The 26,109-nt window shown below is 39.0% G+C and overlaps 2 protein-coding genes across 4 annotated transcripts; one reads left to right on the forward strand and one right to left on the reverse strand.

Annotated features, from left to right (window-relative positions):
- Positions 1 to 201: 201 nt before the first annotated feature.
- LOC5504775 (protein OSCP1) lies at positions 202 to 11,040 on the forward strand. Its single transcript, XM_032373086.2, has 13 exons — positions 202 to 392; positions 2,642 to 2,796; positions 3,623 to 3,658; positions 4,091 to 4,222; positions 5,101 to 5,181; positions 6,223 to 6,326; positions 6,679 to 6,807; positions 7,296 to 7,395; positions 7,771 to 7,864; positions 8,566 to 8,605; positions 8,788 to 8,854; positions 9,422 to 9,488; positions 9,876 to 11,040. Exons 1-13 carry the CDS (start codon positions 281 to 283, stop codon positions 9,917 to 9,919), a joined length of 1,161 nt encoding a protein of 386 aa, XP_032228977.1. The 5' UTR covers positions 202 to 280; the 3' UTR covers positions 9,920 to 11,040.
- A 1,534-nt stretch (positions 11,041 to 12,574) lies between these two features.
- Positions 12,575 to 26,097, reverse strand: LOC5504767 (runt-related transcription factor 3). Of its 3 annotated transcripts, XM_001625588.3 has the most exons (5): positions 25,916 to 26,097; positions 24,968 to 25,299; positions 24,672 to 24,776; positions 18,483 to 18,686; positions 12,575 to 15,043 (listed from the first exon to the last, which is right to left on the reverse strand). In XM_001625588.3, the coding sequence occupies exons 2-5, from the start codon at positions 25,293 to 25,295 to the stop codon at positions 14,190 to 14,192; spliced, it is 1,491 nt and encodes a 496-aa protein (XP_001625638.2). In that variant the 5' UTR covers positions 25,296 to 25,299; positions 25,916 to 26,097; the 3' UTR covers positions 12,575 to 14,189. The 3 variants fall into 3 exon arrangements, with proteins under 3 accessions (XP_001625638.2, XP_032228993.1, XP_032228994.1); XM_032373102.2 differs by lacking the exon at positions 25,916 to 26,097 and having other exon boundaries at positions 24,968 to 25,824; XM_032373103.2 differs by lacking the exon at positions 25,916 to 26,097 and having other exon boundaries at positions 12,575 to 15,031; positions 24,968 to 25,816.
- Positions 26,098 to 26,109: the final 12 nt, after the last annotated feature.

The raw sequence follows: 26,109 nt of genomic DNA on the forward strand, positions 1-26,109 counted from the left end.
TAGGATAAGGAAGAAAACCACCCGACAGCCTCTATGCGTCTGGATCTTGTGGTCTGCGTCTACAGTTGAAGATGAATTCCCGAAATATCATTAAAAAGAATAACAACAACAACACATCTGCGTTGTGTGACTTTGTTTTAGAAAGGTACATTCTTTCCCAGGAGATGGGATACCTGTGGTGTTAGATAACCGGTAGCCCTGTGGTTTTGTATAATCACCTCTTCGCTCTCTTGTTGCTAGCTCTGTGCGACTGAACATTTCCCTGCCAAAGAAAAATAAGATGTCTCTCAGAACTCTACCTATCTTGTTCCTCAACCTTGGAGGGGAAATGCTTTATATTTTAGACCAAAGACTTCGAGCCCAGTCGATTCCAGATGAGAAAGCAAGAAAAGGTGAGATAGAAAATGTGTGCATGTTATTAAAAAATGGCGTCCTTGGTGAAATATAACACTGACAATAAATTATGGGAAACTTCTAATTCCTTGCTACAGACAATAAAATTTATGTTCAATTAAACACTGACGGGAGATTCATAAGCTTTTTTAATATTATTTTGGTTTCGAGACTTTACCAGAATCCAAGTTGGTGGGTAATTTGATTTCCTGTGTGTTGTCTTCTTCACAAATTTTGAGCCAAAAATTTCCATGTTCTTTGAGCAGCTGGTTGACCTTTCCCGCATTATTGCCAATGGTTTTAAATTCTTGGTGTCGGGGTATAATGGGGAATAAAATTCAGCCAAAATGATCGTTTACAGTCGTGTTAAAACCCGATCAAAGATTTTGTTTTTGATGAAATTGAACTTGAAGCGCTATTTTACTCCTACTTTCTTTTAAACAAGATCTGACTAATTTAAGACATCATTACAAAATTTTAGCATTTTTTATTGGCTTAGAAATAAACATCCGACTGTTATATGTTGTATTGTTGTCTGGAATTCCTAAAATTGTGGGGAATCTTTCTAATTCATTTGACAAGTATATAATTTATTCAGTTCTGGTTTGTTTGCTGATTATAATAAAGGAACATAAAAAAGGGGAACATAAGTCAACATACCACCGAAACTGGTACAATAAATTTTGATTAGGTTTCTTTCGAAACCCATAGAAATAAGAGTTTTAGACACTATGCTGTAATACTTTTTTTATGCAACTATTCCCTGGATTTTAAAATGCTGTTAGTTTTTTTTTCAAGTCAATCCGAACTGCTCCTTAATTTTTTCCCTGGTTGGGGTCTATTATGGTTTTTATTATGATTTTCGAGGAGGGTAAAATTATTTCTCTATTTTTTGTGATTATTATTCAACAGGAATATGTGTAAGATAATATAATTCTGTCTCTATGTATGTAAGGATTGGCATATATTTATTTAACAATTTAGTGTTTTTCTTTTGTGTTACACTTTTTAAATTTTGAGCACCTGTAATTTTGTGTTTCTGTATGTGTGACTGTATGGGATTGGTCTAAATTCAATTGACTGTGTTTTATTCTTTGACAGGAAATGGCTGAAGTCATTAATCATATAAGTGATTTTCATAAGCCCTCTAAAAGCTAAGATCATATTACTTTGCTAGGATACTTGTGACAATTCTATCAAGCACATTACCAAAACTTTTTTTTATAAAATAATATCTGCTGTGAACAAAATTATAATGACCATTAAGAGATTCAAAGACTTATCTTGAATGATTCATTCAGTGCAGTAGTTATCTTTAGAAGAGAAGTGTATATCAGCGTTAACATTATTTCTCTGGATTGGTATTAAACCCATTAACGATACCGTAGAACCCAAATGGCTTGATCTCAAGTGAAATTATTTTACTATCTGATTCAAAAACAATAGCTATGCTCTACATTTCAGCGAAAAAAGTACACCTAAAAAGAAAAGATTTCAAATATTTTCCCAAGAAAAACTGAATTCAAACTAGTGTTGCATTTATCTCAAAGGTGTCGATAATCCCTTAATCCTTTTATTACTCCACTCTACATGTCTCCTTTGCCAACTTGCATTCACTTGCATATCGTTTGACCACCCAGTGCAAGTGAATGCAAGTCCTCCAAGTACATTAAACATTTTGCATCTCAAACTTTCTTAATTTCTGACGATATTATAAAAAGAATATCTCAGGCCATTTGCCTCTAATTCCTTTATTTTTGGGACAATTATTACCAATTTTTTGCTATTTTTATCTGTTTGTTTGCACATGATAGTAGTGGTGAGCAGCGCATGCTAGTGGTCGTGTCGTCAGTATTGGGTGCAGGTTGCTCAAACAGCCAACTGGCATCAAAACTTGCATTTATTTGGCCACTTCATTGCAAGCTAGCGCAAGTCAAAACTGGCAATCACAGGCGGCCCAAGTTCATCATAATTAAATTTTTACTGTATTATAAAAGAGATGAAATACAGTGTTTATATGGCTTCATAAGAGTTTCAGAATAACTTGCGAAATTGCTTGAAAGTCATTACAGAGTTCCTGAAAATAGTGATAAATATAGTCCTGTCCTTCAAGCAATTTCGCGAGTTTATCGGAAACCCTCTTAGGAAGCCATATAAACACTGTATTTCATCTCTTTCATCATACAGTGAAAATTAGTTACTTATAATGTACTTGGGCTGCCTGTGGTTTAATTACTATTTCCTTTAGTAATGCATGACATTGTTGGGACAATGTTCAACAAGCGATTCATGGAAGAGTTGTTCAAGCCCCAGGATACATACTCCAAGAAGGCAATGCGCACCGTGTTTGACCGCCTGGCACATGCTTCTATCATGAGATTAAACTCTGCTAGTATGGACAAGGTAATAGACTAACTGCTCGCGGTGGTGCGGTGGTACCTATGGCCACCCTCTTTATAGTGACCACTTCCCACTGTCCCAAAATATTGGTCAATCAAGCACTGTTTTTTATACCCTGTATTCAACAGCCACTGCCAGCATGCTTTTGCAGGATGCATTTTTCTAGTCCTGAATAGTCTATTGTATTATAGCCGTATTGTCACCAGTTTACTTCTTGATTATGTAACAATCTCTGATGATTTTTAACAGAAAATGCAAAAAATATTTTAAAATTGTGAAAGCAATGTGCCTATTGAAAGTTTCTTTGAAAATGTGATTGATGATTTAGAGCGGATGTCCTGTTAAATGTGCGGATTCTAATAGATTCTCTTGTCTCTTAACAGTTGAGTTTTTTGAAGGCCCTCCGGAAGTAAACTGGTGACAATGACTCTTTATTTAAGCAGCCAGAAAATCTTATGGATCTGAGAACCCTTTAATGACAAAAGTTAACAGGTCACTTGTCAAGAGCAACAGGAATGTAAACTTAAACCTAGGGTGTCCATCATATTTAAAGATTGAATGGACATTAAAAGTAAGTTAGTCATAAACTCCATATTCAAAAATAATTCAAGTTTTTTCAATGTCTGGCCCCTTGCTCCTAGCTAACTTGGATTGGTGTTTTGATGAAATCTCTGGTTTTTATTATAGTGAAGATTAAAAGTAAGGTGATCATACTATATTGGAATAAGCTTCTACACAATAATAGTCGTAAAATTTTCAAAATATTTCAGTTATGGCCACTTGCTCCTTACTATTTTTGAGTTTGATTTATTTGATGAATTTATTTCAGCTATATGATCTGATGACCATGGCCTTCAAATACCAGGTAAAGAGTCAACTTGTGGGAGGAAGAGTTAAGAGGAGGGGGGTGCTATCCTCAGGGTATGCTAAAATTTATTCTCCCTACCAGGGAATAAACCCAAATACCTATAGAGGAAAGTGGTACAGTTATTTGGGGAAAACAATCCAAATTTATCTCATTTTCAAAACAAGAAGCTTTTATACAATTTAAATGTTGGTTAGCCCATACAAATCTAATGAACCTTTTGAAACATAAGACAATCAAAAGGTCTAAATGAGATTATTTTCTTGGAATGTCTAACTTAATCCCACCCTTCCTGTAACTGTTGTCTCCTGGAGTAAATTGGTTTATAAGGGTAGGGATACCATAAAAGCAAAAATAGTTACGCACTTAATAAATGGTATACCACAATCTTAATTTCCCCCAAAAAATATTTGAAAACTTTATTATTTTTAGGTCTCACTCTGCCTAAGGCCATCCGATGTTCTCCTTGTCACATATAACCATATGGATGCAATCCGTGGGTTTGTGTCAGACAACCCGGCCATCAGTGCACAAGTGGAGAATGTCTACAAACATCTGTATGAGGTAGGTTTCCAGTAAAAAAATATTTGTAAATCAATATTTAAGGTAATAGCTTACTTCTAGCACAGGCCTATAAGCTGTTGGGGGCAGGGGATTAGGGGCAAGGTGTGCGGACAAACCCACAGCCACACACACTGCCTATTTCCCCCCCATTTTTAGATGAGTAGTAAAAAAATCCAAAATATTTTTTGACGATTCAAGCCAAAGCATACTACTTGGAAAAAGCCTTTGCAGATTAGTGGAATTGCGTTTTCTATTGATTTTTTTTTTCTTTCAAAAGGAAACCTTTAAAAATGTACCCAACTTAGCCCAAATCCAGCTTTTGGGCCTGTCGCAAATTATTATGTTTTTAGTTTATTTGTTTTTTTAGTATTCGAATTAATGAAGTCTTTCAACCCAAATAATGGTCTCACTCACTGTCATTAACATGCTATAGAATAAGAATAAGCTCTTTTGCCATAGCTTATGATAAAGGTTTGTTTAAATGACATTGAATGTAACCGTCAAGGTCCTCCCATTTTGATGAATTAAGCTGCAGGTATAGGTACCCATTGTCCAAGAAACATTATCCCTTCTCAACCATGATGTCTAAAGCCACCCCATGAAAAACCGAAGACATAAAATATTTTTTACCAATAGCAGGATCATGCTTTAGAAGGGTTTGGAAATATTTTGTTGTCATTCTTTGAAATTAATTCAGATAACTGGAAACATGAAAAAAAAATCACATAATTATTTAGTAACCAATTTCAAATCCATGCACCAAAAAATGATAGGGTTAAAACTTGTGCAACTGTTCAGTGAGAGGCTGATGTACACTAAGTCACTTAATTCTAGGCCCACATAAGAGAAAGTTACTAACTAACCTGCTGTACTTGTAGACGTATGCTGACTTAACAATGGGTCAGTTCCAAATAATCCGACAAACACTCCTGACGTTCTTCCAAGACATGCACATCAGGGTGAGAGTCACTAGGTGTTGGAAGCACCGTCAAAAAGTGGTCATTGTTTATTTATTCATATTCCTATATATTTTGCCTTTTATATATTTCTATATTTTTTGCCTTTTATGGGTTGTTGGCCAAAAGAGACAATAGAATAGGAAATAAAGTTCTTTACAATGTTGTAAATTTGGATTTTACTCAATAATTTTGTCATTTGCAATCTGCACGCGCAAGTACACTTTCTGTATTTACTATGTCACAAATGTAAGTATGTACCATATCAAGATCTCTCCATGATTAAAATTCCTCATACAGAATCTCCATAAGAAGCGTCGATTTTAAATTAAGCAAAGCCTCAAGTTTTTCCAGTGCTATAATACAGAGATCGCTAAAAGATAAAATCAAAACCACACGTGAATCAATTACATTTACAGTGCAACCAGCAAAACCGTGAACACATAAAATATGTGTGGAAATTTTGTCTTTGACGAATTGGATGCAAGAATCTAGACACTACAACTTTTTTAGACATGTTTCTAGTTTGAATATCTCAGAGTCAGTGGTGGGGATAAACATTGCATAGTGTATATTTCCAATGTTAAGGGTTTTACTGGTTGCACTGTAGCAAAAAACTAAGGAAATGTTGCACTGCCTACACATTTTTAAAAGCATGTTTCAACAAGATACAGTTACTGCTTTCAATAAAACTGCAAATAATCAGCAAATTTCGGCAATATGGTTTTCTATTTCAAACAGCTACAGTATAATTGTTACAATCTTTGGTGTTTTGCTTATAAGGATTTGAACATATTTTAAAAACTGTGATAAAACAAAGTATATATCAGAGTGGCAAAATGTACAAACAATGACATACTATCGTTCTCTCTACATGTTAGGCAAATACATAATGTGGGGATGTCATCAGGATTAAAAATGGAGAATGAGTGAGCCTAGAAATGTGGGTGTGTAAAGAGATGCCGGCTGACAATTGTATGTGTAGGGAATGATTATTCCAGACTGCTTTTTAAAATTGTATCATTGACACATTTCCTTTTTCAGGTCTCAATTTTTCTGAAAGATAAAGTTCAAACAGCCAATGGGAAATTTGTGCTTCCTACAGATGGGCCCGTTCCCTGGGACACTGAAGTCCCTGGTGCTATAAGGTATGTATAGTATAAGGTCCCTGGTGCTATAAGGTATGTATGGTATGAGGTGCCTGGTGCTATAAGGTACATATGGTCTAAGGTCCCTGGTGCTATAAGGTTCATATGATAATATAAGGTCCCTGGTGCTATAAGGTATGTATGGTATGAGGTCCCTGGTGCTATAAGGTTCATATGATAATATAAGGTCCCTGGTGCTATAAGGTTCATATGATAATATAAGGTCCCTGGTGCTATAAGGTTCATATGATAATATAAGGTCCCTGGTGCTATAAGGTATGTATGGTATAAGGTCCCTGGTGCTATAAGGTATGTATGGTATTCTTTTTGCCTTGTTATTATTACCTTTCAGGTATTTTGGTGATGATGGTAGTGTGATGAAAACCACACACTTCACAACCACTTGTCAGCATGAGCTTGCAGATAAACCTGGCTCCTTTGAGCTCCTTGGTGACAGAGTCATCAAGCTTGGGCGCAACATGTAAGTTGCAGCTAGACACAAGGTTAACTGAGGGTGGGGGGGGGGAGTTATAGGTATTATGGGAAAAGATAGTACTTGACCCACTTTTTGGCAGCTAAGTATGTGTGTTTGTGTGAGGGGGGGGGCTGCATGTGGGACATGTGTACCCCATACTTACTACCCATCTAGCACCGTGCCAGAGACCCATCTGGCACCGTGCCAGAGGCAAAGACAATTCAAAGGAAATACTTCCTCTTGTTGCAGAGTCAAAAACTTAAACCACTGAGTTTTATGGGGCCAAGTGTCCTTATTATCGGGGTTCCACTGTATGAGTACAGTGTTATGGGACCCAGCAGTGTCCTTATAAACAGAGTTTTACTGTATCAGGGGGTTTTATGAGACCCAGTAGTGTCCTGATTAAAGGGGTTCAACTGTATGGGTAGAGCGTTATGGTACCAAGCAGTGCCCTTATTAACGGGGTTTTACTCCATTGTCAAATGCCTACTTAGGTACACAGTAGCTCGCCCTATCGAGACATCCTCTGCACCAAGCCTACCCAATGTCAAGAAGTCTCCAGCAAGCAGCACCGCATCTGTCCAGTCTGAAGCTGTAAGTAACCACAGACGTCTCTAAGCATTCGAAACCAAGAATGAATCTAGGGTCACCTGCAGTCGACAAATTCCTTTGTTAAGGGGGGAGGGGATAATGCCAAATATGGAAAAAGGGGAGAGAGACTTTGTCACTCGTCCTCAGCACCTTGTTCGTGTTAGACGCATCGCCACAGGAACCCCAAGCGCATGCTTTTCTTTTCTGCTGCCTTCTGGGCAAAAGCAATGCCTGCACTGGAACTACGAGGACTCTCCCCCCCCATTTACTCTATGGTGCCGGTGGCGCCTCTGTGAGTCTCTGAGTTTGCTCTATGAGCATGTGCTTAGCACTCTCTCCCGCAATAACTTTTCTGGTTTTTTTTTATCATGTTTTCAGGAAAGCTCCGAGGCTCTGAGTGTCCTGGCGAAGGAAGAGCTCAACTTGCTTGCACACCTTGTGGGGGGAGGGGGTGGGTCAACGGCTAATAAAGGTACACTATTGTGTTTATACTGAGGTACAGTTTGTGGGGGGAGGGGTGGGTCAACGGCTGATAAAGGTACACTTTGGTGTTTATACTGAGGTACAGTTTGTGGGGGGAGGGGTGGGTCATCTGCTAATAAAGGTATACAATAGCGTTTATACTGAGGTACACTTTTCTCCACCCATTTCCGCACCCTATGCCTTCCATTAACGGCTAACAATGGTATACTATGACGCTTACAGTAGAAGAAAAAACATTGTGACAACTGCAGCGGCGGGAACAGCAGTCAAAAGCAGCAAAACATCAGAAAAGCACAGCATTTATATAGCGCTTATTCATTATAAACCGCATTCTAAGCGCTTCACATTTATAATCCGCATTCTAAGCCCTTCACATTTATAATCCTATTACATATGCATTAATGGCCCATCCAGGCACTGACATTTAGGGCTGACATATGGAACTGACATATGATAAACAAGTCAAATTCAGGTCCGAGAAACAGAGATACTATCCACGTCTCGATATTTTAGCGGGACGAGTGGCCCAATACGCTGACGCGCTAACACACTGGGCCACCTGTGGTGCAGCAGGGATCTCAACACTTACAATTACGGTTCCTTACAGAGTGTTCGGCAATAAAAAGAAAGATTACCAATACAAATCAGTGTTAAGATTGTCTTGTAACCCCTACTGTTTTTTGTTTACAGCTTTCCGGTTAAATCTATTCAGTACAGACGAGGAAGAAGAGTAAGTTGGTAATGATGATGATGATAGGGGTAATTTTGATGATAGGGGTAATTGTGGTGATGGTAGTGGTGGGGTGAGGTGAGGATGATGATGATGATGATGACGACGACGACGACGACGATGATGATGATGACGACGACGATGATGATGACGATGATTGAGTGTGTTTGTTTTGTGTACAGGGTGGCGGCGGTGGAGTACTCTAAAAGGGAGCAATGGCACAATGTCATCAACATAGACGCAACAAAGGTACTCACATGCAACACCTAGACACATTTAGTATCCTAGCGGTCCTTCAACGTCCCCTAATACAGGTTAATGAATAAGATAAGAGGCGCGAATGCCATATCAATTACCTTATCCGAGAAGAAGTAGGATTCGCAGTCCCAATGAAGAGAGCGGTTTTTCATCTCTGAAAACTCCTTAGTTAACCTGATCCTGGACAGGCGATTTGCACTAAGAAGTCACGTGGCTTTTTGATTGATAAACTTGCGCCAAAATAAACACAGAAATGGCTGCGCCCGTCACGGCAGAGAACGACGAAAAAAAAATCTATCAATTAAAATAAACCCTTCCTGACAAAAAAGACTTTCTGACTGATTAGGAAGCGATGAAGTTTTCGTTGTTATTTTTCTGTTTGAAGCCGTGATTTCTTTAGTGGACCGGGGACCAGCGGCTAGTACATGTAAGACCCCATTGACTGGCACTATCTTCCTCAACTTACACGACGTCTTGACATACGGAGTCTTACATCCCTGCTCCATGTCTGTTTATTTGTACTTCGACTTAATGAGGTCGATCTTTTTTTTTTCGTAGAAGCAACAGCGACAAGAACTCTCTCAGCTAATGGACGAATTCTCCATACAAGACTCAACCTCCAATCGTGAGTCCCTTGCTTTGACCTTAGACGGCTCCCGTTAACTCGAGTAAAGTCCGTATAACCTATGAATCAAGACCTATCTAGAAGAATGAGGTTACACGCTTTTGTATGATATTTTTTGTCCGTAAATTGGATACCAATTCACGCGGCTGTGTGAAGAAAAAAAGTGGCCACCATTATTTTGGGCGCCTTAATTCCTAGGGAATTCGCCGAGAGAATGCCCACATCCCCTTTATAACCACAACCCAACTTTACAAGGCCATATATGACACTCGAGAATGTAAAATCAGAAAATGCCTTCTGTCGGGCATAAGAGTCTGGACAAACCTAAGTTCTCGTGTCTATTTACGCTTTTAATTTTGTTCTAATTGTTTTTTTGTTGGGTTCTAGAAAGCAAAGGAGACGACCTTTTGGATTTGATGGACCAGGCCTGACGTTGTGACGTAATAATGAAATCCTTGTTTGTGTACTCTGATGGTTATAGTGTACTACTCTGGCCTCTAGTGCACTCGCCATACTTACGTTGCGCGGGGATTGGGTCGAGTTGGTAAGCGAACAATTCAACATGGCGTCGAACGATGCCGATATGTTAATGTTGTGAATCTAACTAACGAAGATACTCCGGAAGCTAAATTGCCAAAACCTACCACTTTCAAGCTTTCATTCAGTATCACATCAAAATGTTTACGACGCCATGTTGAATTACGCCCCTTAAAATCTTCCCAGCATGCTGTTCGCTTATTGACTAGACCCAATCGCCCGCGCAATGTAAGAATGGCGAATTGCGGGGCGGGGGGTCAGATCGACTAGGTAGGAGAATTCCTTGGGGTTTGCCTGTTGTTTTATTGTGTTGGAAGTCCAAGCACGAGGAGTCTGATAAGGGATTTGGCGCCGTATCAGACTCGAGAATACAGCGCTTTCTTTCCTGGCCGTAGGGACCTTTGGTGGCGACCGCAGACACCACTGGGGCTCAGGGCATGCGCGCCATCCCTTTTCAACGACTTGTATCGATTTCTTTGCAAAACCATTACCTAAAATACCAGTTTTTGAATCTTTTACTGGCGCACAAAGCCAGTGCCAAAAGAGATGCGCTTTTCAGTGGCAAACCTACTTTTAAGTCACTTCGGAATACACAATGGAATACAGCCAGAGTTTTCAGTATTTAAATAAACCGTCAAGCAAGTTTATCGCCATTTTGTCTTCCCAGAAAAAAAACGTAGTGTGTGATCTGAGCGTTCACTTCCATCCCTGGTGATTTGAGAAAACTAGTGCGATATATTTCTTTGACTTGTAAAACTTTGGTTAGATTTCTTCACTTAATTTGGCCTATCCATAAAAAACAAAAGACAAATCGTGACTGACTAGGGCTTTTAAGCGGTACGAGTTTGCCCGAAACTGGACATTCTTCGAGACCCAGATGTCGTTGCGGGCGCTTCCCATGTACCCTCGATTCTAAAAGCTCGACGTTTGGCCATTATCTAAGTTATTCGAAAGTGAGACTTGTGTACCTTGAAATTGAATATCTGTGAAATTCCAGTAAAGTGAAAAATGCGAATTGTTGTCCTCTGTCTTCTCTAGCAGAGCCTAATTATACACAAATATCTTTCAGATATATGTTCATGGATGAAAAGTACACCAGTATCAAAATAATGATCCATGTAAGCCACTCTTATATCCGCGCGAGCGTGTCTTATATCCGCGCGAGCGTGTCTTATATCCGCGCAAGCGTGTCTTATATCCGCGCGAGCATGTCTTATATCCGCGCGAGCATGTCTTATATCCGCGCGAGCGTGTCTTATATCCGCGCAAGCGTGTCTTATATCCGCGCGAGCGTGTCTTATATCCGCGCGAGCGTGTCTTATATCCGCGCGAGCGTGTCTTATATCCGCGCAAGCGTGTCTTATATCCGCGCGAGCGTGTCTTATATCCGCGCAAGCGTGTCTTATATCCGCGCGAGCGTGTCTTATATCCGCGCGAGCGTGTCTTATATCCGCGCGAGCGAGTCTTATATCCGCGCGAGCGAGTCTTATTTTTTGCGAGCGTGTCTTATATCCGCGCGAGCGTGTCTTATATCCGCGCGAGCATGTCTTATATCCGCGCGAGCGAGTCTTTTTCTGCGCGAGCGCGTCTTATATCCGCGCGAGCGAGTCTTTTTCTGCGCGAGCGCGTCTTATATATCTGCGCGAGCATGTCTTATATCCGCGCGAGCTTGTCTTATTTCTGCGCGAGCATGTCTTATATCCGCGCGAGCGAGTCTTATATCCGCGCGAGCATGTCTTATATCCGCGCGAGCATGTCTTATATCCGCGCGAGCGAGTCTTTTTCTGCGCGAGCGCGTCTTATATCCGCGCGAGCGAGTCTTTTTCTGCGCGAGCGCGTCTTATATATCTGCGCGAGCATGTCTTATATCCGCGCGAGCATGTCTTATTTCTGCGAGCGTGTCTTATATCCGCGCGAGCGAGTCTTTTTCTGCGCGAGCGTGTCTTATATCCGCGCAAGCATGTCTTATTTCTGCGCGAGCGTGTCTTATTTCTGCGAGCGTGTCTTATATCCGCGCGAGCGTGTCTTATTTTTGCGCGAGCATGTCTTATATCCGCGCAAGCATGTCTTATTTCTGCGCGAGCATGTCTTATTTCTGCGAGCATGTCTTATATCCGCGCGAGCATGTCTTATATCTGCGCGAGCATGTCTTATTTCTGCGAGCGTGTCTTATATCCACGCGAGCGAGTCTTTTTTTGCGCGAGCGCGTCTTATATCCGCGCAAGCGTGTCTTATTTTTTGCGCGAGCGTGTCTTATATCCGCGCGAGCGTGTCTTATATCCGCGCGAGCGTGTCTTATTTCGGAGGAGCGATGCCAAAAGCAGAACTATAGCAAATAGGCTCTGGGGGCGAATTCAAGACCACATTCGAACACTAAAGAACCCCCACCCTTACCCCCTGTCAATGCAAATTCTGGCCACGCCTTTTCACCAGGCTTCAATTCTTGTTTCGTTCGTTGCGCTTTCGGTTTTCGCTCGTTACGCTTTCGGTTTTCGCTCGTTTCGCTTTATTGGCGGTCTGATCGTTTGACTGCCTAGGTATCTTCTTTACAACAGGGAATCATAAACTTTATTAAAACTTTTAGATTTATACATTTTATGCTGATTTATAGGAAGTTAACTTATCACTATTTTATCCTCTAATTTAACAGGATTTTCTCTCACGATAACTCAATTTCGTAACTGTTTGCTACATTTTTAATCAACATATTTTTAACTCCTTTTAACTGTCCAGCAGTTTAGATGACAACAAGATCTTAAATCTCGGTTTACACCTTAGTATAATGACGCACATTGTTTAGGGAGCCATTTAAAAGCAATACTAAGTGTGTTATACGTTGCTAATGTGTGACAAATAGTTGGGTGTCGTCTATTTTATGGATTTTTTTTCAGATGTCAATGATGTAGACAAGTCTGAGTTAGTAGCTTTACCAGAGTCTGTTTATATTATGATTATACTCTATACAAAATAGTGACAATGTTTGTCTTTTAAGTCTGCAAGATCTACATTACAGAAGTTTAATTATAGCTAGTCTTGCAAAATAAAGAAACCGAAAAAATAAATCAAAATAAGTTTGTAATATATATCACTACCTATATACACGAAAAAATAAACTGCGCATAAAATGCCTTTTTTGCACAGAAAATTTGGATAAATAAATATTTATGAAGTTTATACTGTTACATTTCGTGGAAATTTAGCCATTTAAGCATGTGTGAGCTAAGTCGTGAAATCGACCAATTCTGCTCCCGCAAAATAAACACAACAAACAGAAAAAGATTGCAAAAAAATGTGTTCTTTTTTACATACCGTGCATGCATGTAAGCCGAACCATGTCCAGCTCCAATAAAATAATCTCCAAACTTTAAATAACGTATATCTGAGTAACTAAGCTAGCATATAACTGTTTTAATGTCACCTTGAATACCTCGACAAGGAAGGCGTGGGGTGAGCAATAAATAAACTTTTTACATAAACTTTACTTTGCGCTATTTCCGCGGTCTTTAAGTAATTCCTGCGTCTCGTTGACCATATATGGAAGTACTAGTTACCATAAAAGGAAGACTTGATTACCACATAAGGAAGTCTCAGTTACCATATAAGGAAGTGTTATCAGTTGCTAAAACATCAACCGGCAACATTGGGCAATTTACCCATGCCTAGAATTTAATGTATGGTTATGTAGTTTCGATAGAAAATTGAGGTTTTGAAAGCTACTTGAAGTTTTATAGAAGTTGTGTATAGAAATACCAGCCAGCCATTAAAGTTTTTTGCGCGCTGTCATGTTACCTGCCCTCACTTTTTTTGAAAACAGATTTTGTGTACTATTATTTTGTAAATCATAGCATTGAATTTTTGCCACGTCTTTTCTTTCGCACAATGTATATATATCGTTGTAATAAAGACAGCAAAAAAACGTCCACGTTTACAATCGGCGGAGTTGTGGAAATGTACATCCGTATCCGTCTCAGACATGGAACGAGGTAGCACGTGATACAATAATACCTTTTTAGTACATTGCATCACGTGACTACCATTTAACCACGTGGTATCATGTGACAAAAGTGTAGATTAATGGCTAGTTGGTATTTGATCTTGTAAAGCTATGACGCGAATTTCTTTTTATATATATATAAATGTATATCGTTACTTGAGCTAATAGATCTAATACGGTCTCCACACACCCTTGGGGGTCGTTCTACCGTTCCTTTCACTTAGAACGTCAGTGCCACCGTTGTGGTTATGGTCCAGTTCCAATCCTTGGTGGTTAACCCCCTCCGGTGGTTCCTGTTTCATTCCAACCATTCCCTGGTCGTCGGATCGAGGAGGAGTTGGAAATCCAGTGAAGGAGTTTAATCCTTGCGCCATCTGAGGCGCGCACATAGGACTCTGTGACATCATCGGTAATACCGGGGAACGGGTCATCGGGAATGACATGGCGGTTAGTCCGTTAACCGGTCCCACCCCGGACCCTTGATACGTGGTCTGCGGCATATTACCCTTATTTCCCTGCGGCATATAAGGCTGCGATCTGTACGTCAGGTTATTATTAACGCCGTTCTGTACCGTCGTATTAATGCCGTTCATAAATTGCCCATTCATCATTCCATTATTCATGGGGTTAGCACCGATTTGTTGGCACGCGTTTGACATCATACCGTGGGAGGGGTCCATTGGACCTAGTGACATGGAGTTGTAATTAGACGAGGTCGAGAGAGCTGGGGTTCCTGTGGTCGAGGCGCCCGTAGTGGAGCGGAACTGGAACTGTCCCGGCATGCTTTGGAATCTCGCGTCGGGGTAAACGTGCGGTAGAACCGGCATGTTCGACGTTGTGTTTTGTAGGTTGACGGTTTGGGGCTTTGGGGGTTGAAGGGCGGTTGGCTGGAGAGGCAGCGCGGCGAAGCTGACGGATACGTCAGGTTGGGGGTGAGGTGAGAGACTTGACCCAATGAATCCTGGGAAGCCATGGAACCCCCAGGACGATGGTGGGCGCATTTGGTTGGGATCTGTAAAAAATTCTATCATTAAAGAAGAGTACCTTATTAGCTTATACCAATAGAATATCGAAATAGCAAATTGAGATTTTTGTTGCTGTTTCGTTTGTTATAAAAAGTATTTTTCGAGAACCTTCCTTTCTGTCTGATAATCCATTTCCTGTTATTCGTGTTACGAATCTTATACTGAGTTATTATGTTTAGAGGGACAATAATTTTTTAATATTTCAAACCTAGAATCGTCTTCTCGTTTATTTGAGATCCATAAAGCACTGCTGGTTACGATACAGATTTCCACACTTATAAATAGTTGTATATCGTGTGGTTGTGAATTTTTAACCTCTCCCGCGCTGTATCTGCGCACCTCAAAATTTCGTCTAAAGTGAAAAAATATTATGCGGTGTCTAGTCCCATGTTCGATAAAATCAACTCAAAAGTGACGAGTCTGCAATTCTATAAGAACTGGGTTATCAAGGATGGGTGAATGGATGTTGTTGTACGTGTGAAGATGATAACACCACGCAAACGGAGGCGTAGAGAGAATCGGCGTCCCTGTACTGTTTCGTCGTGTTTTCCTTTCTATGTAACTTATTTATTCCCACGTAGAGGCGGGATTCCTATCCCTTGCAGAGTTTAATTTTTCGCCGTGTGTCACGCGCGCGTATAAAAGGTCTAGGATATGAAGCATCAACACGTAGATATGAATTTTTTAAACCAAGATTCCGCAGCCCGTAAATGATGCCAAACATGTTAAAAATGTCTCTCTTGACAGCAAGGTGGGGCAATACTTTGAATTTCCTTTGAAAAATAGACGCAATTATACTGACATTCTTTATAGCGAATACTTCATACATTTAAAAGCATGCCTCCCAATTGCGCAAACATTTATAAACACTCTCCTCTTTTCACTCATATTATTTTTGCAAAATTTGATAGACCTCTGAAAGCACAAAGGGTTTGTCTCTCTATTTGTGCTTTTTAATTTCCGATGACTACAGTAAAAGGCAATCTCCAAATGCACTGTACTTGAATGATACAAGAAACTTTTCGTATATAAGTAAACGCATGGGACTTGCTTAGCTAAGCGAAACGCTATTACACGAAATGCGCCATTCCCAAACCAACCTTGTAGCTGAAATACAATTGATAAATTTTTTGCCTGTAAATTGAGTCTGGTTACAACGAGGTTTTCTGGTTTTAGCCGAGATACCAAACGATTAACAAAAACCCTAATAGAAGCATACACAACCACCGGGCTTCCATGAATGTGTCCCACAAAGGCTCACTGCAACACTCGGCTAACCAGATTCCTTATGAGTAAGTCCATAGTGGCCTACCAAATCGTTCACCACAATTTCCTCGCTAAAATGAATATATAGGCGAGTTTCCGGAGTCAATTTGGCTCAGTTCGGTTAGGACTTGCTTAAGGGAAGGTCGATGAGATTGCTGTAAAGGAGACGAGAATGCAAGGGGAGGGAAAATCAATACGGTAGAGTGGAATGCGCAACGATGTGAATGTTTTTGTATTCAAAGAGACGGCGCCTTCTTTCCAACATTTTCGCTGATTCGTGTGAGGCGTCGTGAATAATGGCTTTCATCCAAGAAAGTTGAAGCATGGAGCCTCTATTTAAAGGTAAAGAATGAGTACAAGACATTTGGCAAAATGAGTGAAACTTGACAGAAATCAGTTTAATCTTATTCGCGTTTTCAACGTTTCAAGACTTCAGTCGCGGTATGTTGACTATAGCGTTTAGACTTTAATATCGAAATTTCAAGATGTTCAAAAGTAATGCCAAAGCGGACAGCGCTGAGAGCTGAAAGATATCATATATTGTTACTGTAAAAACTATTATGTCTCGTTCTAGATGGGCCACAGATATGAAACATTGCTAAAACAAAGAGAATGTTTGACAGGAAAACCACTGCCAATTCTGAGCGGACAAGCCGCTCAAAATCACTTAAATCATCAATTACACAATGTACCGAATGAAACTGAAATTCTACGGGAGGGTAATTTGAAGCGAAGCAGTGGTAGTGAAGCAATCTTCTGGATTGCATTTGGTGACCACTCCAAGGCCTATTGTTTGCCTCTATTTCGCTAAGTGATTCTGATAGTGTTTCAGTAAATGATGCAATGAGAAAGATTTGATTTCAATCTAATGCATGCCGCATGCAAGGAGTGCATTCATAAGATTTCACAATACCTATAACAGATAGTTTTACATGAAGTATATCGATTTACATCTCCCTATGCAAGCTATTTGTGATCTGAAGTGAAAATGGGAGTCAGTTTTTCATGCGCAAAATCGACGCGCCATTAGCAAAAAAAAAAGCGCGTCGTTTTTAGAGAAAACATAAACACACTAAAATATACCAGTACGTACGCGTTCCCAAAATTCAAAATGTTACCAAACAAAACTTTGACACAGAAGTAATTGACTTATCATCAAAAGCAATTAGTTCTCTAAAAGCTGGTTTATGATTATTATATGAAAATAAACTGAGGTGGCCATCTGCTGTGAGGTAGATTGTAATAATGAGAAGTTGGCTCTCAGTCTCCTGGGCTAAACTGCACAAGATCCTTAATTTTGCATTGTAATAAAAACGACAGATAAATTAATTTTGACAAATTATATTGCCCCTCTAAATGAAGCCCAAATTCAAGCATAACTTTTACTTCATACGAGAAAACTATCCAATTCTTAGAAAGCATTCAAAATAATTGGTTTCAATACTAGCGACAAGTGAAAGAAAAATTTTGGACTGGCTGAAAATTGGATTAAAGCAATGCTTTAACACATAAGATTTCGAAGAAAGATATATAAATCACGAAAAGATGGCGATTATCAACAAATACAAGAAAGAGCATGGGAAACCAAGTTAAAGTATTAAAGAACTAAAACCAAAAAGTGCTTATTTTAATTAAGCAGTGAGCGCAAATAAAAATGTATAATGCTGCAATATTTTGTCAAAGCTACGTTTTCATGTATCTGCTTCGAGTAATTCAGTAAAAGAAATAATAGATTAGCTTTAAGTAGGGGTAAAATGTATTATGGCATTATAATAACGTCGAAGTAAAAGTCTTTATAAAATTTCGAGTATTGGAGACTACTTCGAGTAATACGTGAAAAATTCCTACAAAAGCTTGCGCTTTCAAGAGTGTGACATGATTACATGTAGCGAGAAACGACTGATTCAACATATATTTGCAATAGAGAGAGTATTTCAAGTACTTCAGTCAATTTATGAACTGGGAAATTTCGAAAAATGGTTTCAATGAAATAACGCTTTCAAAGAAAAAAACCTTTTTAGGCAAGCAGGGAAAATAAGAGTAGGGAACGTATCTAGGGCGAGAAACTATTTTCTTATAATGGAGGGGAATAGACATTAACCAGGTTATGTACAATGAAAATTCATGTAAAGGAATGTGAAGTCAAGAGTGCAAAGTGTGGTGAGTCTTTACCTGCTAACGGACTGAAAGCTGAAGTTCCATCGGGCGTTAGTTTGTTTGGCTGTAGGGGGTTCGGGTGTAATTCTGCAAATGGCGGGAACGTAGGGTCTCGCATTCTACTGCGGAATCCATCCAGCCCTATGTCTGAGATACGATCTGGGAAGAACTGATCAAAGGGGTGGTTCGGATCTCTCTCGTCTGATCGTGTTCTGTGCCCTAAAAAAATAGAAAGTCCAAAGTCAGCTACATTGGCCGTGTATCACACATTGGGAAGGAAAGAACCAATTTTGATTTATCTCAGAGTTTGAACAACAAACATTTTGATCAAATAGCATAACCATTACCGAGAACGACAAGAAAAAAAGCATAGGAAGGGCAAGTTTTAAAGAAAAGGTCTATCTCACAGTTAAAATTATAATTAAAGTTATGTAATATCAACTACCAATTTTAATAATTCGTAACCTGTAAACATTAAAATGTTCAAAATGCAAACCCATATTCAGAGAGAGTTTTTCCACTGCCCAAAATCTTTATATCTTTAGTCTTTAAAATACAATGGTTTTAAAATTATTTATCAAAGTTATAAAGGCAATATATGAAGCAATATGGCTATTACAGAAAAATGAACTATAATAGTAGTTTGAGATCGAACTGGAATCGAATTTTCACCGAGGAAAAATAAATTTACAGTAAATACCTGGATATTGACCAAGGAAGGGGGTATTTCCCTAAGAGTTTCAAACCTTTCTATCCATCGAGCAGTGAAAAAGAACGAAACAATGCTGGAAGCGAATAAAGCTTTGAAAGACCAGTGTCAGAATGGGCGCAAAAACGGAACTTATCGAGACGACAGGAAGGCAACACTCAAGCAGTGATAGGAATAGGATAGGGTCGTCTGTTTGCCTCGTTAAACAATGAACAATAAACCATAGAGGAAGTATGCTTGGGAAGAAAGAAATAGTAGTATTTTTTTCGAAAGAAGTAAATAAATGCTCGCGAGCGTTCAGTCAAGTTTTATTGGAAAAGACAGTTGTTTGCTTTTAAGATTCGTTCGGTCATACATTTGACCGGTAACGGACTTAAACTCGCTTCAAATATACTGCGGTTGAAATAAGTAAGCAGTGAAACTCGCATTAGCGGCCATCTTTCTGGCCGTCTTCACGGCTTTGTTGTTTAGTGCGATGATAAAATATGACCGCAATAGCCGATGGCTATGGCCCCAAAGTGACTTTAAAACGGTAAAGGAGACTCTTACACCTATATACAACACATCGTGGTATTTTGTGTACGGATTAGGCAAGAGTTTTACCGATGCCGCGGTTTAGTAGTGTGGAAAGTTATGTGAAACTCTATCCCGCGATACAAGATTGCTTCACCCCTAAACACAATGGCAAAAACCAAGAAATATAATTGAGTTTGCCACAATATACTTTTGTGTTATAGCTCAGTCATGCCACTTGGCCTCTGGTTTGTGGTTCTGTTTAGCGCTCGGTATATTCGTGGAAAATTTGGTTCACCATCGATACCATAATTTTTTATTCAATAAACTCGACGAAATCTGACCGAACTCGCGCTCCCTCCAAAGTAAAATGGTTACGACTCGAACGAGTCACACACAAAGCGTTCGTTATCAAAGCAAAAGGAAGCAACAAAATAGGACCAGACTAGACTTAAACAATTCCTCTGTGATGTTTTTTTTATATTCATGGAAGTGTAACGGAAAGAGTAATCGGAAATACGGCGCAATGCAGGCGAAGATTTGACACGTACAACTAAGACCGCGAATTTCTGGTATTTCGTTCAGCGTTATGGCGTAGCGCACGAATGAATCGCTAGAAAATAAAATTTACCCAAAAATCATTTTAACATGATTTCGACATTATTGTCAGTATAACAGTGCATTTATATGACTATAATAACTCATCTACTTTTTAAAATTCAATTATTGACCTTAATTAGTCTAACTAGTTTCTTTGATTAGCTACCTCCCAAAGTGGTCATTTCGTATTCTCTTTCGGCGAGTGGCGAAAAAACAAATGGGAAAACAGTGACAAGATAAGCGAGGCTTGTTAACGATCTGAAACTTAGTGTGAAACTATTTGGTATTTCCACGAGCTTGTAAACGGAAACAGCTCACCATTCAACTAGCAGAATAAAGCGCTCACTCCAAAGTGTTTTATTATCCCTATTTATTTTGTTATAAACATTATAACTATTTGAATCGTTGCATTTTTATGTGTAGCCCTTGCCATTTCGACAGATACTGTTTTATCAGCGAAATCTTAAGTCAGAGGTACCGCATATGACCATTGCATCAATATCACACAACTCAAGAAACCAGCTGCAAACGGGCTTGCCTCATCAATGCGACTTAATTCATTCAGCTATCACTGAAACTTGCGTTCTCTTATCTCAAACCGAATAAGACGCAATAGCAGTGTTTTCGCCAAGAAAACGCACACAAATCACTTGGGAAACACACCAAAACACACTCGAAAGAGTGGTCAAGGATCCCCTAAACTGATTAAATGATTGTTTTTACTGTAATGGAATGAACAAGTATTCACCATGTCGCTTTTGTTTTGAAGTACAGAGCGGGTACCCGACATCTGCTTGTATTTGCAAAAAGTGTTTGAATAGTTACAAGTTTTGATTTTGGAGCTTGCAAAGTTTAAATTGTATAAACAGCATAAATATTTCAACTCTAGAAGACAAGCAAATATCGCGCTGAAGAAAATCAAACCCTGCTTTCACAGCCTAAGCGCAGCACATAGAAACTTTAGCCTACAAAAAATTGAAATAGAGATATTTTTGTTATGTTTTTACCCAAGTCTGGCTGCTACCAGTAAAGAAACCACAACTATTTTATGACTAAATAACAATGCGTGGTCTAAAATTAACATTATTTCGAAACCGCTAGAAAATAGACGAGAAACAGTAATACGTCCTATAAGGACAAAAAGATAAATAAATTTTATTGGAACCAGTATGATTTTTTAAAGAACCCTTATAACAGGATAAATGGCTACAAAGACGCTGTGGACGTTTCCGTTTGACTGAACTTGGTTTGTAAAATACTATTAATTTTACATTTCTTGGTTTTGGGATAGATAGGCATCTGTGACTTTCCTCCCATGTCAGCGTGCAGTCCAGACCAAAATCTTATACTTTTTGGTCAAAAAACCCGCAATTTAGTGATCACTCCTCGAAGGGTTGATAGAACAGTGATAAATTAGCTTGAAAGTCTGTGTTTTGGGGTCTCATGTTGTTTGGTTTATGACTTTAAGGGATTCGAATAAGATATAGTTCTCGGGAGTGGTTAGTTTATCTGTTTATCAAAAGCGTTTGCGTCAAAGAGTTTAGCGGCGAAGACCTAGTTTGCGTGCATCGGAATTTCCATTTGTCTTTTAAGTGAAACGAAAAGGATACGTTAAAGATCATATTTATCTAGGCATGACAGGGGTTACACATATGAGAAATTCCACTCAAGTTTCTATGAATAATTTTAGACACTCCATTTACAAATTACATTTTCGTGTCGCAAGGCGCAAGCTGTTACGAAGATGGACTCTCGCGCGCGCTAAAGCAATCTCAAATCTTGACTAAAATAACCTGTTTTAAAAAGTATTTCTATAGGTATTGAACTTCCAATATGGGAATTTAATAAAGAAAATTTGTTCAAAAGACAAAGCTACATGTATTTAATTATAATTATCATGCATTTTAGCTTGGCATTGAAGATTTCCATGGTGGACTCATTCCTTTTGCATTCGACTAGATAAAATGCCCGCATTTGATAAAAGCTTCATCTCTTTTTTTTCTGAACTTATCAATATTTCTTTCTTTTAAGAATAAACCGTTCATCCGCATTTGCGTATCATTTTTTTTTTTCAATAACAAGATCGCCTGTTAAAGGAAATCAGCAATTTTCGTTGTTTCTAATAATATCCAAAAATTTCTTGAATTTTCTCATTTCTGTCAACGTTTCCAAATTTATTTCCAATCCCGAAATACCCGAGATTTCGATCTTAAAGGTTCATGACATTTCTCCTAATACCTTTGATATTTTTACTGAAACAAAATAAGGAGGGGCAGCTGGCGCCAAGCAAAACTCCAAATTCCCAAAAAATGAAATAGCGTATTTTATTTAATTTTCTTGAGGAGACAATTTTGGTGACATTTGGCCAACTTTTAACTTGATCATTTTAGATTTCATTAGATTCTAAACACTTCGCGAACACTTCTGGTCTGAGGTAGCCCAGATCGGATAGGATTTCTATACACAGGCATCAGTGGTTTGATTTTAACCATGCTTAGAATAGCAATACCCCACTTTGAAAAGTTAAATGATGGTTTCACCAGTCTGGAAGGGCTGTCGGTGCTTTGTGGTCAAAGAGGGAAACATTGGTAGACAAGGGGGAACGATGGCAAAAGAGGGTTCAACACAATTTGATAGAATGTGGTTACTTGTAGCAAAACCTCTCCATTTTACTTAAAATCTTCCCCTCATTGACCACAGACACATTGATGAATTGGGGATATACGAGCCACATGTTCACGCCGAAATAGAAAGAACACTTGGTTTTATTTAGGTTTTCCATACCAGCTTTTCCTTCATCGTCGCATACAAATTTTACTATGTATATTATTTTAAAAATCATGAAAAATTAAGAAGAGAAATTCCAGCATAGCTGTAAAGTTAATTATAGTGTTATGCTCCGGTATAATTCAACAGAGACTGAGTTGGTTGAATAAAAAAAACACAAGTACCGCATTTTGGCAATTTTTGTAATATATATAGCAAAAGAGATTGTCCGATAAAGGAAACTTTTGCTGGCAAAAGTTACAATATTTAAAATGATAAAAATAAAGATGTTACTATACTAAACTTTAACGGAAAAAAAAATTACTCAGTAAAAAAGGATTAGGGATTAGAAGGAACAAAATTAAAGGATGTAGGAATTTCTTTTTGATTTTAAACTTCTCGAAATTATGTTAATGAAACTGTATTTAGGTCGTGAAACCCCATCAAGAATAGTACATATAACAAAGCAGTAGTTTAGATTTACGTCCAATCAAATTCACTTATTTCAATTAAAAAGACCCAACTTAATTAGCGAACTAATTCAATTTATGACAAGACCCGAGGAAAAAATTGAACTTGCCCATAAGAAACTGTATCAGATAAAGAAAGAACTAATTATGGAAAACATCAACAGAATAACGTGTTTGAAAGAATATACCCAAGACTTATAAAAATTGGACAATATTTGCGTAAAACATTGATAACACATTGCAACAATTGCGCTTTGCTTACAATTTATGGAAAACGCAAAGCCTTATGATAGAAATTAAAATCCTTAGATTCTCCATCTTTGCGCGCCATTGTGTATTTTATGAAGCTGATTGACAATAATTAAGTAGGAAATGCTATTAAATTAACAAATGTGTGCGGAAAGGTTCGTCGCGCAGCTGATGTGCACAGTGAAGGAATATGCGATTCACCTGTCAATTCCACCTGTAAGATATTGTAAATCATCCCGAATACGATACATAATACGGCCAATTATCATAACAACCAATAGCCGCAAAGAGAAGAATAAATCATTAATTGGTGTTTAAACATTAATTACTTTAGCGCATATCTCCTATACGCGCGCTCTTGTGCGTGGCTTTACAAGGCCGGAGGGAGATCTTGTATTTTATTTATCCAAACATTGGTGAATGTTTATTTGCGGTTCAGGTCTGAAAGTTTACGAATACAAACAGCTTCACAGCACCTTTAAATATTGCGGGAAGAAAGTAAACCCACAAATTTTTATCAGCTTATAGTTTCGGCATTTGCTAAAGTCACTTTGGCGAAATATATAGACAGGTCCCCATACACACATCAGAACATATTTTTCACCGCAATGAACAACAAAATAAATAACCACAGACTCCATTATTTTCTTAAATCAAATCAACTAAATCAGAATAACCTTTCACACAATTCACCGGAAATAGATTTTTTACAACAGGGGAAATAAACGTAAAAATTTCTAAAGAGATTTTAAATTGAAGACGCCGAGGAATTAATTACAATAGAATATAAATGGCGAAAATGGGTTATTAGTATTTCTAAATGTTGCAAGGTCGTATAGGGGTGAAACCACAATTCTTGCACTAAATGCCCATAAACCCAAGATTGGAACAACTTACTTCTCGGTTCTCGAGGTCCATCGACGGTAACTTTTATCGCTCGGCAGTATGTAGCGACTTGTGGTGGCTCGGTTTTTACCGTTATCGTCAGCGAAAAAGTTTTTCCTAAAAAAAAACGCACAGGTGTATTTCAGAATATGGAGTATTTAGAAGCACAATTATTTAGTAGTTCCGGATGAAAGGTGACGATTATGACAAGTTTAACAGCCGGAGCCCTCCATAGTTTATGCATCGCTTCCGTTTTAAGATAAACACAACGAAGCGTGCTGGAATGGAATAAAAAAATAAAACTCTACCTCGTCCGCTCCGTCCAACAAATCGGAGGTCGTTAAACCGCGCGACTTGATTCTTCATAACTGCAGTGGCATTACGCAGCTCCGCTGCAAAATTCTCGTCATTCCCGGCAGCAATAGATACTATAACCCCGTCTGGTATATCCCCGAGTGATACAACTTTGAACGCCACCGGTAATGTTTTGTTGCATCTCCAATGTGATGGTAAGACACTGCACACAAAATTCGGAGAATCCGTCTTTACGAGTTCGCCGGGGTATTCTGCAAGCGCTTCGACGAGCGAACGCTCCCCCTTAATTTTACGGGTTCCTTGGTTTTCTGTCGTGGTCATCTCTCTATAACGTGAAACCACAAGACTGCGATGAGCCACGAACTAGTGTGTGGCTTGCTTGCTGTACAACCGGATAGTGAAATAGAATAAAAACTTTCGCCAAACCACTCCCCTTCAAATCTGACATGTATGCGCGGCTGGCTTGTTGCGTTAAGGAAGTACACGGGAATTAGCCAATCACGTACCGGGATTTAACCCCTACCCCCGCCCCCTCGGGCCCCGGGCCAATCACGGCGCGCTCCACGCATTCCGATGAATCACCAAATTCCCGACGCTTCGCGTGTATTCGATTTCACAGCGATTATTGTTTAGCAGATTTGAACGTGTGAGTGCGAATTTTGTCAATTAAGTAAATTTCGGTAGACACGTGGGGTCACTTTGTTCTAATTGACTAGTTCAAAGTTTTAGCGGCAAATCTACCGACAAAAACTACCTGTGACAACTTCAGTCAGCATACTAGACATCGGCAATCAAAGTTCAATGATCTCAAAATCAGTGGTATCAGCGCAGACGTAAATACCACGATATGAAACGCGAATATCGTGCGACGGAAAGGAAATGTGCAACGATTTTCCTAAAAGGAAATGTTTTAAGTCTATCAGCTTATTATGGCGACATACCTTCCGCTTATTTCTCCTTAAGAGTTTTAAAACTTGAAAACAAAAGCCGCAGAGCTGGAACTTCTGTTTTTGCCGGCGAACATAGTTACTGCTAGTACGTGCTTTACAAAGGAAATGTTATGACATTAGTGGGCCTCTGAAGCGTGTCGCCTATAGAACGAGAACTGTGATTGGTCGATTAGCTTCCCGCGCTT

Source organism: Nematostella vectensis, chromosome 14, assembly GCF_932526225.1.
Source record: "Nematostella vectensis chromosome 14, jaNemVect1.1, whole genome shotgun sequence".
NCBI classification, from domain to species: domain Eukaryota; kingdom Metazoa; phylum Cnidaria; class Anthozoa; order Actiniaria; family Edwardsiidae; genus Nematostella; species Nematostella vectensis.